We start from the raw sequence: 16,273 nt of genomic DNA on the forward strand, positions 1-16,273 counted from the left end.
GCGACCGCTGGAGCGGCGCGGCGCGTCCGCTCCGGAGGATTGGGGGTCGCGGCCCGTGGCCGGTCCCATCGCGACCCGGAGTGCGCAGAACTGGGAGCTGCTTGGCCATGGCCATGGCCCGGTCCAGGAGGGACTCGGTGTGGAAGTACTGTTGGGGACTTTTGATGGTTTTATGCAGAACTGCGATCTCCAGATCGATAGTGTTAGAGCCTATCTACTGGAATTCCTCGAACTCCAAGTAAGTGGTGTCCACGATCCCTTCCTCTTCCCCGACCCCCTGGCTGGTACCCGGGGGGACGCCGTATGGTCCTGGAGGGAGGAGGCCTCGGAGCCTGTTTCTAGAACCTGAGGCTCCTGTCCCCCAGCCCCCACCCCGTCACATTTCTCTAGGTGGGGACCGGTTGGACTAGCGAGCGCCGGCTCCAAGGGCCTCTTCCTGGGGCTCCAACCTCAAGTGCTCGAGGGTGCCCAAATCCCTGGCGACTAGGGTGGCACGTCGGGAAAGGTGTCTGATGGCGCTACCCGACCCTCCCTTCTTTTTGGAGAACGGAGGACGTCGCCGCTAAAGGGGCTACAGACGCGCAGCGACTGGCGGGCTCCGGAGCCAGGCAGAGATGCTGCGCTCTCTAGAAGCGCGGGAGCCACCGGCCGGGGCCTCGCGGGAAGGCGACAGAAATCGGGGGTCTGGGGCAGTGGAACGTCCCTTTGGGGAGGGGACCCTGAGCCTACAGCGTCTGGGAGCCGTCGTGGCTCGGAGTCTTCTCGCTAGCCGGAACGGGCGCGGGGTGCTCCAGCTCGGCCGGAGAACTCGGGCTGCCAGCCCTCCGCACGTCCGCCTCTCCCTTTGCGTCGGAACTGGTGGCGTAGCCCCGGCACGGTCCGGGTAGTTGGCTCAATTTTAACGACGTCTTTTGGAGAAACTCGGGTTCCTACCTAGTCAACGCTGCAGCCTTCGCATTTGGGGAGTCGGGAGTCCCTTGATCAGACTTGCTTTTTAGCAAAGCGCACTGCCGGAAGAAAACCAGGCCTGAGACTAACTTTCAGGTCTGGGCTCCCAGGGTGCGCTCGGGATTTAGAAAATACTAGCCATTCTTTCTTTGGTATGGTCCCTGTAACCGCACCTTAGTGCTGCCTATTACCTCATCTTCCAACTTAGGGCTAGAAAGTGCTGTGAGGGATTCTGGACTCAGCCCTGGAAGAGTGTGGAGAGGCTGGCTGGCTCCTGGGAGGCAGACCTTTGAGATTAGAAGCAAAATCAATGGCCTAATTGGAGTTGAGCGTATGGATGGTGGCTGGCTTCAGAGTAGAGATGAACGAATTGATTTGGAAATTACGCCGTAAGCAAAGAATTGCATCTATTCTCTTAGATGCCAGTGGTAAATTTCGAATTCACCAACATAAGTGACCAAACACGTTCCCCTTCGAAAGGGCAAAAAAAATTTCTACAGCTGTAAATGACCCGAAGCAGACATTTTTGCGTGTTGCCAGGAGGCCCTTGTTTTAAAGTTACTGCCGGCCGTCTTTGATGTAGTCTGATCTGGTATAGAATTTTTTTGTTTTGGGTTTTTGTTTTTTTTTTTTTTTTAATGTAAGGTGTTGTATTTGCTCCCCTGGCGTGTCATCTTTGCAGCCACACGGGATCTACAGGCACCTAGTGGTGCCGGAAGGGGCCTGGCTGGGTCCTGAGCGCCGTCGCCGCTCGGGCTGGGGCCCTGGTGGTGGCTGCTGCTGACGCTCGTTTGCAGTGCCTACAGAGGTCACCCTTCCCTGCCGAATGCTCGCTGTTGGCGCGCCCCTCCCCCTCCCCCTCCCCGGGCTGTCTGCCTCTCTCCACTTTGCCCTTTCACTCACAGGCTCTTGTCTTCTGCTCCCCCCCTTTCCTGGTCTGGATTTAATATTTATATTTCAAATTAAATATAGCTTAAAGAAATTACCACGAAACCCTTCAGAGCAATAGAGCGACATAAGTATTTTTTTTTATGTTCATAGTGACCACTCTACTTGGGTGTGCGGCAGGGAGAATTAGAAACGCTGACTTGTTTGGGGTGGCGGGGAGAGCAGTATTACGCGTGCCTAGCATGTGGAGAATCGTGTCTTCTGTTTGCTACGTATTAGGGAGGGAGTGATGGCTACTTTGATCTTTAATAGTATAGTTTTCTGAGCCACGGATGAAGAGAGGGTTGCTAAGGGCCTGCATTTCCGAGGAGTAGGCCTCCCCGCCTGGCTGTCGGTGTGACTGCTCCCTGGCCTCCCCAGTAAAATGTCTTACAGTTTTCCCGAGGATGGCTCGAAGAAGCCTTTGGAAAGCATGTGGCTGAAAAGCTATATGTGAGATCAGAAAGATCTCTTCCTGAGGACTACAAAAGAGCCTTTTAGTGTTTAGTGCCTGGGACTGCCTCCCTTGTTCACGTTTCCAGGGGAAAGTTTCTCTGGGTGAGATGTAGCAGGCAGGTCACCAGAGGCTTGCAAGTTCCACTTCCCTGTGCGGGAACTGTGGGACAAGTCCCTTGTCCTGAAACAGGCATCAGTAATTAGATTTGTTTCATTCAGGGGTCAGCCTTTTTAGCAGGTGGTCCACACAGGGAGCCTGCAGCAGCTGTGAGCGCGCAGGGCCCAGAAAATCCTTTGTAAACTGGGATCTCCATAACTACTTTAATCACATTGCCTGCCATCCCATCCCGGAGAGTTTATGTAATAATCAGAAGTTCTGTGTACTCAGAGATTAGTGGCTGCCCTGTTAGATTAGCCACATTGTATCTGTAGATGCTGGTACTGTTTAGGTCATTTCTCAATTATTTTAAGTTCTGGAAAGAACAGCAAAGCAAATCATTTCTAATTAACACTTCAGTAGAACCCCTCTCTCCACCATAGTGTTTTTGCCAAAATAAAGTGATGCTGTTTTTTTTTTTTTTTTTTTTTTTTTTTTTTGGTTGTGGCCACTTGTTTTGATAAATAGTAGGTAGTTTCACTTTAGGATTAATAATGCTACACTGGCTTAGTATTTGAGGATAAATTTCACCTTCGAAAATTTCATTCTAGTATTAATTTATGTCTGGAGGTTTTATTTTGTAAGTATTACATACTAGTTACTTTACAAAGCGTTGTGCTTTTCCCATGTAGTTTTTCCCCCATATAACGCTGAATTCCTGAAATTGATTGGCTTGGTACAAAAGAATGGCTGGATAATAACCAGATAACCTGAAACACACTGGCCTACCCCCTCCCCCAGGTCAGACCCTGGATAAATACGGGCCTGTCAAATTGATAAACTAAACTACAATGGCTAGAACTGTTTAAAAAGCTGTTCAATAACACATATGCACCAGCCTACCTGCTATTGTGTCTGGAATTCTTATTTTTGTAGAAAAATAAATGCCGACTCAACCGTGAACGATTATCACCTTGAACGGTGCCTCCACTCCACCATTTGCCTTGGTTAATCTTGTCCTTGTCGGTTTTAACAGAGACGAAGCAGGGAGCCCTGGAGTGGGATGGGTACTGTCTTCTCCACGTTCCTCACATTTTGTCAGGATAATAAACTGTAGGTAGTGGGTTTCCTGTTCCACAGCTGAGCCAGTCAGGACACAAAGACTAACCTGGCAGCCTCTTCAGATGAGGGTCTGAGTGTCCCAGGACTGCACTTCTTAACCTCAGCAATTACAGCTTCCAGCTCCAGAAAAGAGGGCCAAGGTTAGGATGATTTACTGGGCACTTGGTTCTAAACCCTTCACAAAGCTTAGCTGTTGACACTTGTCCTACCAATGCAAAGAAATGCAAATGACCCCCGCATTCCACTACGTCCAGATTTGGTTGCTGGAGTTTAAAGACAGGTGAATTAGCCACCCCCAGGGACTACTTAGAAACCACATGTTGGAATGGTTTCCCTAGTCTGCTGGAGAACTGGTAGGTTTAATTAGCTTTCCTAGAACCTCTTTGCACTTACTGTTGGTGGGTCCACATGATAACCTCCTTCAACCAGCGTGGGCACCAGAGTCACTAAATCCTTCCTGTCTAACTGTCAGTGAAACATTCCGGGTTGCTCCCAGGAACTTAATGTGTCACCTAACTTGGATCCAAATTTCAGAGTACTTTCACGGAATGGGAGACTATTTCCCCATTCCTGCTTGACTTCAGGGCAGCGTCACAGAAGTGGGAGTGGCAGAGAACAGGAAATATAGGGTGTAGACCCTGAGAAGAGATTCATTTTAAAGAACATATTTCCTGACATTCCAGTGAAAACTTTATTCTTCAAATATCTAATTACAAACTGGACACTAAGACGCCTCCTTCCCCAAAAGATGATGAAACTGTCTCTGCCTGCCTTTGCTGCCTACATGAAGAACCTGTTTTTCAGGTCACTTAAACATCTGCATAGATTTGCTTGTGAGATCACCCTTTGTTAAAGAGAAGTGTTGGGCTATTTGAAATATTTTGATTAAAATATGCAGATTCTGTGGAACCTACGAGCTTCTAGAGAGGGGTTAGCTCTCTCTAGGTAGGACCCCTCCCCCATTAAAGGGGAGGATTAGAAGGGGGCCCAGCGAGGAATAAGAACAGCCGAAAGGAAGGATAGCAAATGAGACGTGTTCCGAACAGCTTGGAAAAACTCCTGTGGTTTCATTGTCTCCATAAAGCCGAAGAATACAAAAGCAAGCAGTCAGCCCTTCCCGTGATGGGAGACGTAAACCGTTGACACGGCTCCCCTGTTTAACTTGTTTAATTCTCATTTTAAATTCAGCACTATACCAGCCGTGTGAACTCTGAAGATTTCTTTAGTAATCCATTTTGTAGTTCGGAATCAAAAACAAAGTGAAAGGGTCTGACACAATTTGCTTTTATTTTTAGGCAAATCAACCCTGGTCATAGTTAATAAGGGGATTACAACCCAGACTACGTCTTTACAGATGTAAAGTAAATCAAGGGTAGAGCATAAAGAAACTGATCCCTTTTGATTGAAGTACGGTAGAAAAGGCATAGAGAAGCTGGCAGCAGTAATCTGATTGTATGGCAATAAAACCACCATTTTCTGTCTTTCAGATAAAAAAAATGTGGTAAATCCATGCAGTTCATAAGATGTAAAGGCAGATAAAGGGGAAGCCTTGGCAACGTATAGATTAGCTTGATGTTAGAAATGACACGTCCCTGAAAAGGGTGTGGGGCGAAGGCCTTGCTCCAGGCTGTTGGGTATTGTGTGAGAGCCAGGCAGACTTGCGAACTCGGATTAAGAACCATGAAAGCACTGCTGGAGCGGCGAAGGAAAGCGGTACAGTTCTTGCTCACTGGTGGAAGATAATATGGCCAAGGTAGCTTTCATCGACGGCCTTTTTTATAGACCGGGATGGAGGCTGATTAAAACTCAACAGCTCGCCGCAGTCCTTAGGGCTTGGAAGCTTTTCCTGCTTAACTCTTGGCCTGACAGAGGCAGCCATTCTGTAGGATTAACTACCCTACACCGCCTTAGCCTTCATCTGCTTGGACTTGGGGCAGAGACCTGCTGGGCAGCAAGGGAGACCAGAGGGAGATAGGTAGGGCCCGAATTATCTGAAAAGAAAACAGGCCTTTTGATTTCTGGCTTCCTCCAGGGCCCTTTGCGCTGCCCCTCTGCCTAAGAAGAGGCAAAGGAAAGCTTGGCCCTTACCTGGGGCTGCTAGCTCTTCTGTAAAGTTGGTCTTTCCTTCCCTGGGGAAATTTAAGAAAAACCGAAAACAGGTGACAATATTCAAAAGGGAGGAAATTTAGTTTAATTCAAATAATCCATCCAATAATACTTCAATACCGGTGAACTTAGAGACTCCTGGCTTTCCCGACTACTGTGATTGGTCATCTGAGTTAGATGGGATAGGCTTCCTGGTGGAGGTTTCGGGGCTCTAAAATGGTGGTGCTGACACACAATAAAGGCAAACATTGAACTCTTGGCGTTGTTGACTGGCACCAGCCCAACCCCCCCACCCCCTGCCCCCACTCCTGCGTGAGAGAGCTGGACCTTCCATTTCAGCCATTAAACAAAGTGAACCATTGACTGCTTGCTGGGTTGGGTGCCGAGTGATACCCACAATTGGTTTAAGCCACCAGAAAGGAAATATTTGGTTTATTATTGTCTTTTGGCCTTTAAGGCAAGTCTGACCATTTCTTCAGGACAAGGGGTTTTCTTCTTCATCGAGTGGGACTTGGTTGTGAACTTACACATGGGGTCTGGGAGCTGTTTTATAGGAGCGTTTCCAGACTCTACCACTTCCTCGCTAAACCTTAGGTATTCTCTTTAGACCCATGTTGCTGACTTTCTTCCTAGTGCTCATGCTGGATCATAGTTTGGGGCTGCAGATAAGTTGCTTCTGTGGTCTGTTTTTGTTTTTTCCCTCACCACCGTTAGAATGAGGATAGACGTGACGGTTGCACACCCTTCCCCTGCCCAAACACCTGCCACTTTGTGCCTTCCTTCCCATCTTCATTCTGAATCTATACCAAAATATCCATTTCGCTTGTCGAGATTCATCAAAGAGGAGGGATGCTCTCTCATTTACAAGCCGGTCACATCCTGGCACCTTTCATTCTCCATTTGACAATGATTGCTAATGGCCCATTCAGCTAAAGTATTTGCTTGTTAACTGGGAACAGGGAATGATAAATGTCCAGCAAGCTTGCCGCCTCCTTCGGCTTTTCACACACAGACTGACGCATATTTATGGCAGGCACAATGACAAAAGGAGGAGCCGGATCGCCTTGGCCTCGGCTTTCCGATAGGAACAGGGTTAAAGTGATTAAAGAGCTATAGAGAGAGCTCTGCCTGTGTTTACTGCCGTCCAGGACTGAGCTCTTCTTCCCTGCTCAAACCCTCCCTTCTACGCAGCTTATCTGTGGGATGTATTCTAGAAATACCCTCTAAGGATGGAGGGCCGAGGAAAAAGAGTGGGGAGCTGGCAATGGGTTCCCAGCATTCCTAAGGCAGCAGCATTCCAAGTAGACCTGCTTCTGGGATTTCCACATGGAATCAGCAGTGGCTCATTCAAATAGGGCTTTTCCATAGACTAATTCCAATACGTCGTTCTAGAGCAGAGCATCCTGGGACTGTGATACATTCTTGCTGACTTCAAATGTTAAAACCATAGTAGGAAAAGGATCTCTTAAAGAATGCAGGTTCTTTCTGCCCAGAGGAATTCTCTAAAACAGAACAGGAAAGGCAACTAGGTTCTAGTGAAGAAGGGAGACTTCATAGCTTCCCTCTTCCACAGTGGGAGTGGGAACTCCCCTGGGGAGCATTTTCCAAAGGCTATGGACAGGCCACAGGTGAGCTCCTGTATAGATTCTATACAGGATGATTAAACAATCCAGTTCCTTTGTAAATCCAGTTGTGTCTAATTTAAATTGCAGTATTTATAGCTCCTCTCTAGTACTGAAGTCCCTATCGCCACCCAGACATTCACCTGTGCTCTTTGTGAATGCTCATCTTGGGCCTCCCTAGAATACGCATGAACGCTGTTCCTAGGTTCAGTGTATCTGTGTTGGAAGGGAGTGATTTTGCTTAGGCCTCATCTTGACTGAGGTATGTGGATTGTTGGGCACAGCTTGCTTCTTCATGTTTGCCTGGCTGTTTCCTTACCTATGTGTGCTTCATGGGGTTTCTGTCCTTCAAAGGCAGAGATGTCATTGAGATGACCTCTTCCATCCTTCCATCCACGGAAGGGGTAGCAGATCAGCCTGAGGCACAGCGCGGTTGGGCACCACCTGACAAAACCCCTTCAGTCCTTGCTTCCCCCTCCCCCACCGTGCTACCTTACTGTGTCCTCAGAAAACTCATCCTCAGTCACAATTGCCTACAGGAAACAGATCAATGGGAAAGACCCTAGGTGCATTCCCTTCTGTATGATGGAGATATCTGTCTAGTTTTCCTTTGCAACCCTACAGGCCTGGCAGTTAACTCTAGGTCTCCAGGTGCAGGGCCACTTCCAGGAATTCTCAGCTGTTTGCCACCTGCCTTATGGGCAAAACAAGGCTTGAACACTGCATTATTTCTCCCAACAGTTCCCTCACTTCTGACTCTTGTGGGCATCCAGTATTTGTGGGACGTGTAGGCACAACCCAGATTAATGCTGTTGCCTGCCTGTGTTCTATCGCTTGCTGTCAGAGATCCAAGATCTACCCTCCCGACCCAAGGCTCATGATCTGAAGGGTCCCAAAGTCACCTGCTGCTCTTATCACTTATCACTTGCTGTCAGAGATCCAAAATCTACCCTCCCGACCCAAGGCTCGTGAACTGAAGAGTCCCAAAGTCACCTGCTGCGATTGTGAAGACTGCCTTCCGAACCCACCCCAAAGTTTCTGATTCCTGGAGGCTGAGGTGGGGCTGGGAGATACACACTTTAGCAAGCTCCCAAGATGTCACCAGCTAGCTGCTGGTGGAAACCATTCTTGGAGAACTGTGACCATGAGTCAGCCTCTTGTGGAATAGAATTTAGCAGTCTAACTACTTTGTAAGGCTGCTTAGGGCCCTGGAGGAAATCTGGCCTTTACCCTGGCCCCTGTTGTTCCTTTTAGAGATCACAAGGTCCTAAGAAAACTGGCTGTTGCAACTTGACTAATTCGTTCAATAAGTGTTTAGTAATGGCCAAGCCCATTGCTGAGAATTAAGTCAAGGCAGAAAATCCTCTTTCCTTGAGATTTCCATGCCAAGTAGAACCTGGAACATTCCGTGCTGGGATGCCATGGCATTGCGTGTAGAGGGAAAGGACAGAGGTGGCCAGTCCTGGGTGGGCATGCCGTCCAGGTGAGAAGAAACTTGAGTTTTCAAAGAAAGTAGTTTCTCTGAGCAAAGTCATGGTGGATTGCTGAAATGCAGACGTACACAAGCCAGAAGAGTCAGTCTTATTTCAGCCTAGGGTGATGTCTATAAAGTGTTCTGTGCCTCTGAATGGCCATGGCACAAAGTCAAACCCCAGAGTGGAACAAACAGACCCTCTGAGATGACACCCCATTGATTTCAGCAACCTTTCCGATGTGGGGATTACCAGTACCCATTGTTTTGAAAGCGAGTGTCATCATGGTCAGGTCAGGCCATTGATTTCACAAGGACGGTGGCTTGGTTTGGTCAGGAGCACAGGCTTTGGAGTTCACCTGTGTGAGCCAGTCTCTGCTTAGCCGTTTACTAGCTGTGCAATTTGGAACAGCACCATCCATGTCGCTCCTTTGTCCAGCCTTAAATTAGAGACAATCACGTAGTAGTCCTGGGTGAGAAAGCAATAAAACGGGCGGCCAGGATTAAATGCGTTTAAAGGCCAAGCTCTGAGCTCGGCACAACAAACCAGTAAATGTCAGCCGTTAATAAAATTCATTGTATATCTACTGTGCCCATAGAAAGAAAAACAATGAAATCACGTTGTTAAAGACTAACACTAATATCTCAAGCTCTCTGATGTTATTTTGTTTTACTTGCTTGTCATTCCTACCTATATAAGACTCTCTGGCCCACGAAGCACCTTTTAATCCGCCCCATCTACTGTAAGCCTAGACCTTCTTCCTCTGCCTACCCATAGCAGGGCTTTCTTAGAACACAGGTGTGTGAACAAGTCCTGGACATTCTTGTTGAACGGTCCAGCTGTGCACTATGGTTAGGTACTTTGACCAGACCCATTCTGTGTACCCTAGTAAAAGATGTTTGTCCTTGAGTGGACCCGTGAATACACCTGAGGTTCGGGGATGGGCAGTATGGTGGTTTTTACATGTGGAACCTTCACTTTCTGTTGGACCCTGTATTATATAAGGACAGCAGTTGTATACAGCACTTCACCACTTACCAGCTGCTGCTCCAACTGCTGGATACATATTCATTAAACCTTCTTTCTGTACCTTATGTATTTTTATCTTGTGTGCATTGGTGTTTTGCCTGCGTGTACGTCTGTGTGAGAGCGTCAGATCTTGGAGTTACAGACGGTTGTGAGCTGCCATGTGGGTGCTGAGAATTGAACCCTTTAGAAGAGCAGTCAGTGCTCTTAACTGCTGAGCCAGGTCTCCAGGGCCCCCCCCCCCATCATTAAATCTTTTTGCAGCCACTGTGGGAATATTTTTATTATCCTCTTAGTACTAGTGGAGAAATTGGGCCAAACTGGTTAACTGAGTTACCCAAGGTCTTGGAAGCTTAAATGTAGATTTTTGAAGTAAGGTGTTATGGTTTTACTGTCTGGCTGTCTGATTCTCTGCCCCATTTTTTGATGCTGTCACGAGAAGAGATTGTGAGTGAGTTAAGTGTGTATTTCCTCAGAGCAGTCCACACCAGGTAGAGAAAAGAGAAGTGTTGAATGGTGGCACAGTGGAAGATCATAGTTAAGCAACTCTCGTTCCAAGGCATCCTTTGAACCTCAGATCTGACAAGGTCATACCCACTGGAAGCAGAGTCATCATCGGGCCGTCTGAAGGATGACTAGGCAGTTTTTTTTATAGTATAATACCAATGCGTTTACTGTGTGGGACTCCTTTGACTATCAACATTTTCCTTTTAAGAATTTAAGTGACTGGTCAATTCCCTTCAGGAGAAAGCCAGGCTTCCAGAGTCATCTCCAGTTTGCTGCTGAGTGTGTGTCAAGCTAAGGAGATAGTATGACATCTTTTTTAGAGTCTAGTCACAATTAAATGCCATTTTATTTTGGATTTTGGGAACTGTGCCAGCCTCTAGCTTGTCAGAGCTGAGAGGACTCAAATCAAGTCCAGGCTCATTTCTACAGCAAACAGGGAGTCTGGCTTCTTGCCTGTGGATTCATTCAGTTCAGCCCATCTGGCTTTTGATGTTCTGCAAGTTTGGAGCAGTTTGCTTAAGGAAGCCCAGGCGGTGAATATCGGTGGGCCTAGGGTTCTCCGGACTCTTGCGCCTCTGGATTTTATCCTCTCTACTCCCACATCTGCCTACCTGCAGGACAGACAGACTGCCAGAGAAGGCAGTGGAGTCGTCATCTCTCTTGGAACTGAGATTTTGAAAGCACCACAGCATGGCACCCTCTCAGTTCTTCCCTGCATGGCTCTCTCCCTGGTTCAGCGTCAGCCTGCTGGAGGAGCTGTGAGGCCCTCACTCTGAACTGTTCTGTGGTTTAGCCAGGGGAGAGAGACACAGCAGGGCACCATTCATTCTTGTTGCCATCCTGTGACGCGGTTCTGGGTGATGTGGATCAATCAGGAGCCAAGCCCACTCCTCATTTCTGATGGTTTCAGTTTTGTTACCCGCTGGGCTTCTCATGTACCTCTTATTCCCTTGTTCCACCGGCAGCCACAGGAGGAAGATAGCTTCTACCACACCCACCACGGGGACCTGTGCCTGACCCCTCCCCTGGAGCCTGGGAAGGAGGAAGTGCTTGGGAAGCTGCCTTTTAGGGCCTTGTAAAGCCATTGCACACAGCCTTGTAAACTGTTTGCTGAGCTTATTAAGCTTGCCTGTCAAGGAGACTCCCTGCTAGACCCAGAGAGCTGAGTGTCATGGTCCCTTCTGTCTATTGTGGACTTACTCCTACTTCCATTCCAGAAGCCCCTACCCCCGTTTGAGTGTAATTCTGTGCTGGGGGGGGGGGAGTGTCAGGCATGTGGTGCAGGAATGGGGTTCTGTTTGTTGGACACCTCCCCGAAGGGAAAGGCAGAACACTTTGAAATGAGGAAAGAAATGCATGGTGGCGGTGGGGATGAAGGGGATGGCGGGCTGAAGGGACTGCTCCCGAAAATGCCTTGTCTTGGGGTGTGGAGGAGGCAGGACCACTCACTCACTCCTGGTTAAATTTACATGTGGTCTTCATCCCTGCAGCTTCACATCTTAGGTAAATGAACAAATGGCCCTGAAACAGCAGAGAACTTGCTGGAGGTGCCCTTTGGACCCTTTCTCTGTGAGAGCCATCCCTCTCTCTAGGGCCTGGCCCTATAAATAGCGTGGGTTCCACCTTCCTTTATAGACTCTTGCTCACAGCATGGCTGGGAACATGACCGTACAGGTGCTAACAAATTACAGTTGGGAAAGAAGGCCGCAGTGTCTCTTGTCACTGGGGTTAGGAAACCCGGTTTCAATCAGGGAGCCTGCCTGGTCGGTTTGCCAGCAGGGCAGTCTGGCATGCTCCATCGCCCTTCCTGCTTGTTCACTGCACACCCCCAGTGCTGCAGCTTCACGCTCCAGTCTTTGGGTCTTGCCTCGGCTGGCCACAGAATCTGTGTTGACCTTTTTTCTTTTTCTAATTGAAGGACAGGGTAGAATGGGCAGAGAATGTTCTTCGGTCAATTACATAAATGAAGACCTAGTTTTGTTCTTAATTCCATAGCAGATTTAAATAGTGCTTGTTAACTTGTGAAAAAATAAAAACAACAAAACAACTCTGGTGTCTGCGTCACACAGCTGAAATCTGACTTGGAGGTGGTAAATAGAAAATACATTTTCAACCTTAGCCTGTGACAGGTGTGGGCCCTTTTGTGAAGTGAAGGTGTTGAGACAGTAAAAACAATTACATGGATAGAATTGAAGTAAATACCTGGGCTATTTTCTCTGGAGGAGGAGAAAGCTGTTCTCAGAACATTATCTTTGAGCATTTCAAAATGAAATCTACTTTAGTTACCAGTGTGTTTTTTTTTTAAAGCATCGTATCTCAAACAAACAAAAAACAAGACTTAACATCAAAAGGCGTTCGTTTTCATGCAGTTGTACAGCAATGTAAGCTGTGAAATTTAATGTCCTTTTGACTCGTTGGTAATTGTAGGAAGGCAGAGGAAAATGATAAGTCTGGAGAAATGTATCCCCCATGATGTGACTGTAGAACATGAGCTGGGGCCTCTGCCATCATGGTGGAGCTTGCTGGGCAGAGTACTCTCTAGGCTGTAGATCAGGCCCTTCCTTTGGTGCCCAGGTCAGCTCCTCACCTGGTGGAGTTGCTGAACTGGTTCCTGGGGCTGTGTGCTCTCCAGGAGCTTGGATTTCTGCTCTTCTCATCTTTCGGCTCTTGAAAAGGTTTGGCTTGTGGTTGGTGTGAAGTTTGAAACGCACACCCCCCTCCTCGCTGTCTCGCATTGAGAACGCTTTAATGGTCCCCGATTGTACAGCCTGCTTTTAGGCCCCTTTTCTTATCCTTGAATAAATCAGGTTCAGGTTGCACAGAGTATTTGTGTTAGAGAAGCCGAAAGAAAGGGGCACCTGTGAAAACAGGCCACTGTTCCAACACACATACACACTTGAATTAAAGCAGAAAACGTCAGTTAGAGCCTCCAATTACTCCCTACTTCTTGGAGGTTGGAAGCCACCGAGAAGACGGTGTGCTTGCTGGAAGTTTCAGGCTAATTACTTGTTACTCTAAGCATGGTATCTGGTAACCTAGTTCTGTGTGAACCTGACACCCTATAGATGCTACACCCCACTATTTCTCTGGTTTCAGAATAAGTCTGTGTAGAAACTTGTTCTGATGCTGAAGCGCCAAAGGGGGCAGTGCAGCGCCATTCCCTAAAAGGGGGGAAAAGTGTTACCCAAGTATTTCTTCTGGAAGCTTTTGCCTTGTCTGTCCTGGGTGCTACCCTTTTCCTTATTCATTTCCTAACAGACGCTCCTGGGGGGGGGCACTCACTCCTAGAGCAGCTGATGATGCTCCTACAGCACTCTAGCAGTAAATGGAGGTAACCCGAGACTGCGTGTTCTGCCTGTTTATATGAAGTTCACGCAACCATGGTGCGAAGCCTTTCTTGGTGGAGCATTCCTACTCCCACTGCACGGAACATTCCAGAAAGTAATCTTCACTGGATGTGTGACGCTAGCCTAGCTGCCTGCAGACATCCGAGGCACTGCAGAGGTGAAGGCCAGAGAGGGACTGGCCTGATCCCGAGGGTCCACACGCAGTGGAGGGTAAACCAACTCATACACTGCGCTTCCCTCTTCCCGGTGGACTTCACCACTGAGTCAAAGTAACAATATAAGCATTTGAGGGAGAAAACTATGTTTCCCAAAATGTTGCAAGTTTCAAGTATCCTTGATTTATAATATTGATTGGGGAATATTCTAGTGTCTTATGTCATCCTTCTAGGATGACCCAGTTTGTAAACCTCATTCCTTAAAAATGTCAGCCCACTCCCTGATCTGCTCAGTGATGAAATCTAATTCTAATGATCTTACTTTTCATTTGTTTGGATAAATATCTGCTCTACATCTGTAAACTGGAGGCCTGCTGACTGCGTAGACCGCCCTGTGCGTTCTAAGGCACCGCGTCAGAAAATTAAAATACCTGTAAGCCTTCAACATTTAAAATGCTTTCAAACTTAAAGCTACGAAAGCTAGTTCAAAAAGCTAGGTCAGGTTTTTGTGTTTATTGTTAGCTTTTGGAGTTCGGGGGTTGAACTTAGCTACGCAGGTGACAGGCAGGCGCTCTGACGCTATCTCCTCACTTCTTTCTCTGCATATATATTGAGGCATGATCTCACTGAGCTGCCCAGCCTGGCCCTGAAGTCACTCTCTAGTGTATAGTGCCGCAGGCCTCAGGACGGTGTCCCTTTTGCCCTAGCTCCTAAGTAACTGGGGTTATAGATCTGTGCCTGTAGACCCAGGGAGCTTTGAAGCTGTATGTTAAAAAGTAATGTCCAACCTGCTTCACAGAAATCGCTGCTCACTAAAGAGAACTTTGAAACCCACGGACAGCTAGAAATCACTGTAGCCCCAAACGGTCACCAGTGACACCCCCCCCATCAGTGGTACAGTCTCTGTGTGAGTCAGTCTCTGTGGTCAGCTCAGTCCAATCCACATGTTTTCACAGATGTTAGCTATTTCCAGCTAGAGTAACTCATCCGTGTGCAGCGGTCATACACAGTCCTGGGTTGCCTAACAGTGGGGCATCTTCAGAGAATGTGTCCTTAGGTGGGTCTGGTCTCTGTGAACAGCTCAGTGTTCACGCGCCCAGATGAAGATAGTTGTGGCATGAACCTTACAGGACCACCTTTCTCTGTGGTGGACCGAAATGATATCGTGAAGGGTATAATTGCACTTGATGTCATTTTAAATGAAAGGAAGGTTAGGATTTGTAGTAGGATGTGCTGTCTCCTTCCCATCCTCCCCTTCAGTTTTCTGTGGCTGCATCATCTTCTCGGTGAGTTCTGGGGCCATACATCATGGATGCTTCGTACCTGACCTAATGGTGCAGAAATAGGAAACAGTTAAATGGATTTTTCTGTGCGAATCGTGTTAGGTAGCAGCTGACATTTTGTCATTAGAAGCTATTGCTCAGCATTTCTGAGACGGGCTGCCCTTGAGTCTGGGAGGTGCTCTACCTGGCCCAGTTCACCAGACATGGAAGCTGGTCACTCCAACGTGTTATTGACTTCAGCTGTGCAGCCAGAGACAGCATCAGCATTGAGTAGCTGTGTGGTCATTCCTAATCTAGCCTTTGCATTTTGCCTGCCATGAGGAAAACACATATGAAGTCGTGAGGTGTCTGCACTGAGGTCTGGTGAGAGACAGGTATTGGAGGGGAATGTTGGGTCCACAGCACAGTCACCCCCAAAGTATCTCATCTCCCATGGCACAGGATATAAGGTCAGAGGTGGATCTGGCAACAGGTGCTTCTATCTGCTCCCAGGCCCCTGGTGACGTGGTCTGTGGTGACGTGGTCTTTGGTGACGTGCCCATGAAAATCATATTTCCGACTCCATCGGCTGATTGGCTTTCATGCGTTATTCCAGCATTTTTAACAGCATTTTTAACAGGCTTGGGCTTTCTCCTCTACTCATTAATTCTGCTACGTTCTCAGCTATGAACATTAAAGAATATTAAGTCGTGTGATGTTAATTGAGGTTTTTACAATAAGAAGTATGAAGTTGAGGTGTCTAATTTAAATTATTAGAGATCTAATTTGGATTACTAAATATTAATATCTAATGGAGATCATTAGAATTACTCAAAGTATTCTATGTGGAGCCCTTCGTTGGCTTCTAGTTTGGCGAACAACTCTTTCCAGCCCAAGTTAAATCAATAGGCAACCCATAGGTAAAAATAGATTTTTGGCATCGAATCACTTTACACTAGGCCTCTGGCTTGGGAAACCCTACCTCAGAGTTGCCTTTTTTAAATCCCAGTCCCATTCTCTCTCTGAGTCAAAGTCATGGAATCTATTGTCTGCGTGGAAATGATTCACTGGGGAAAACCAGAGGAGTGGCTTCTGCGCAGTATTCCCTAGGACCCCCCTGGAGCTCCCCAGGGAAAGCGGATGGAGCCAGGAGGCCGAGCTTAGACCGCTAAGGGGTGGCGCATGCTCTGTGCAGGCAGAGAGCAGAATGGTGTGGTGCATGCTCC

At 47.7% G+C, this 16,273-nt stretch overlaps 1 protein-coding gene across 2 annotated transcripts in view; it reads left to right on the plus strand.

The window, feature by feature from the left end:
• Positions 1 to 6: 6 nt before the first annotated feature.
• The window catches only part of Efnb2 (ephrin B2), a 43,170-nt gene continuing 26,903 nt past the window's right edge, over positions 7 to 16,273 (plus strand). For both annotated transcript variants that reach the window (XM_005366310.1, XM_026788809.1), the window contains exon 1: positions 7 to 238. In XM_005366310.1, coding sequence (XP_005366367.1) covers positions 108 to 238 — 131 coding nt within the window. In that variant the 5' untranslated portion in view covers positions 7 to 107. The remainder of the gene's footprint in view (positions 239 to 16,273) is intronic.

This window comes from Microtus ochrogaster, unplaced genomic scaffold, assembly GCF_000317375.1.
Source record: "Microtus ochrogaster isolate Prairie Vole_2 unplaced genomic scaffold, MicOch1.0 UNK7, whole genome shotgun sequence".
Lineage (NCBI taxonomy): Eukaryota > Metazoa > Chordata > Mammalia > Rodentia > Cricetidae > Microtus > Microtus ochrogaster.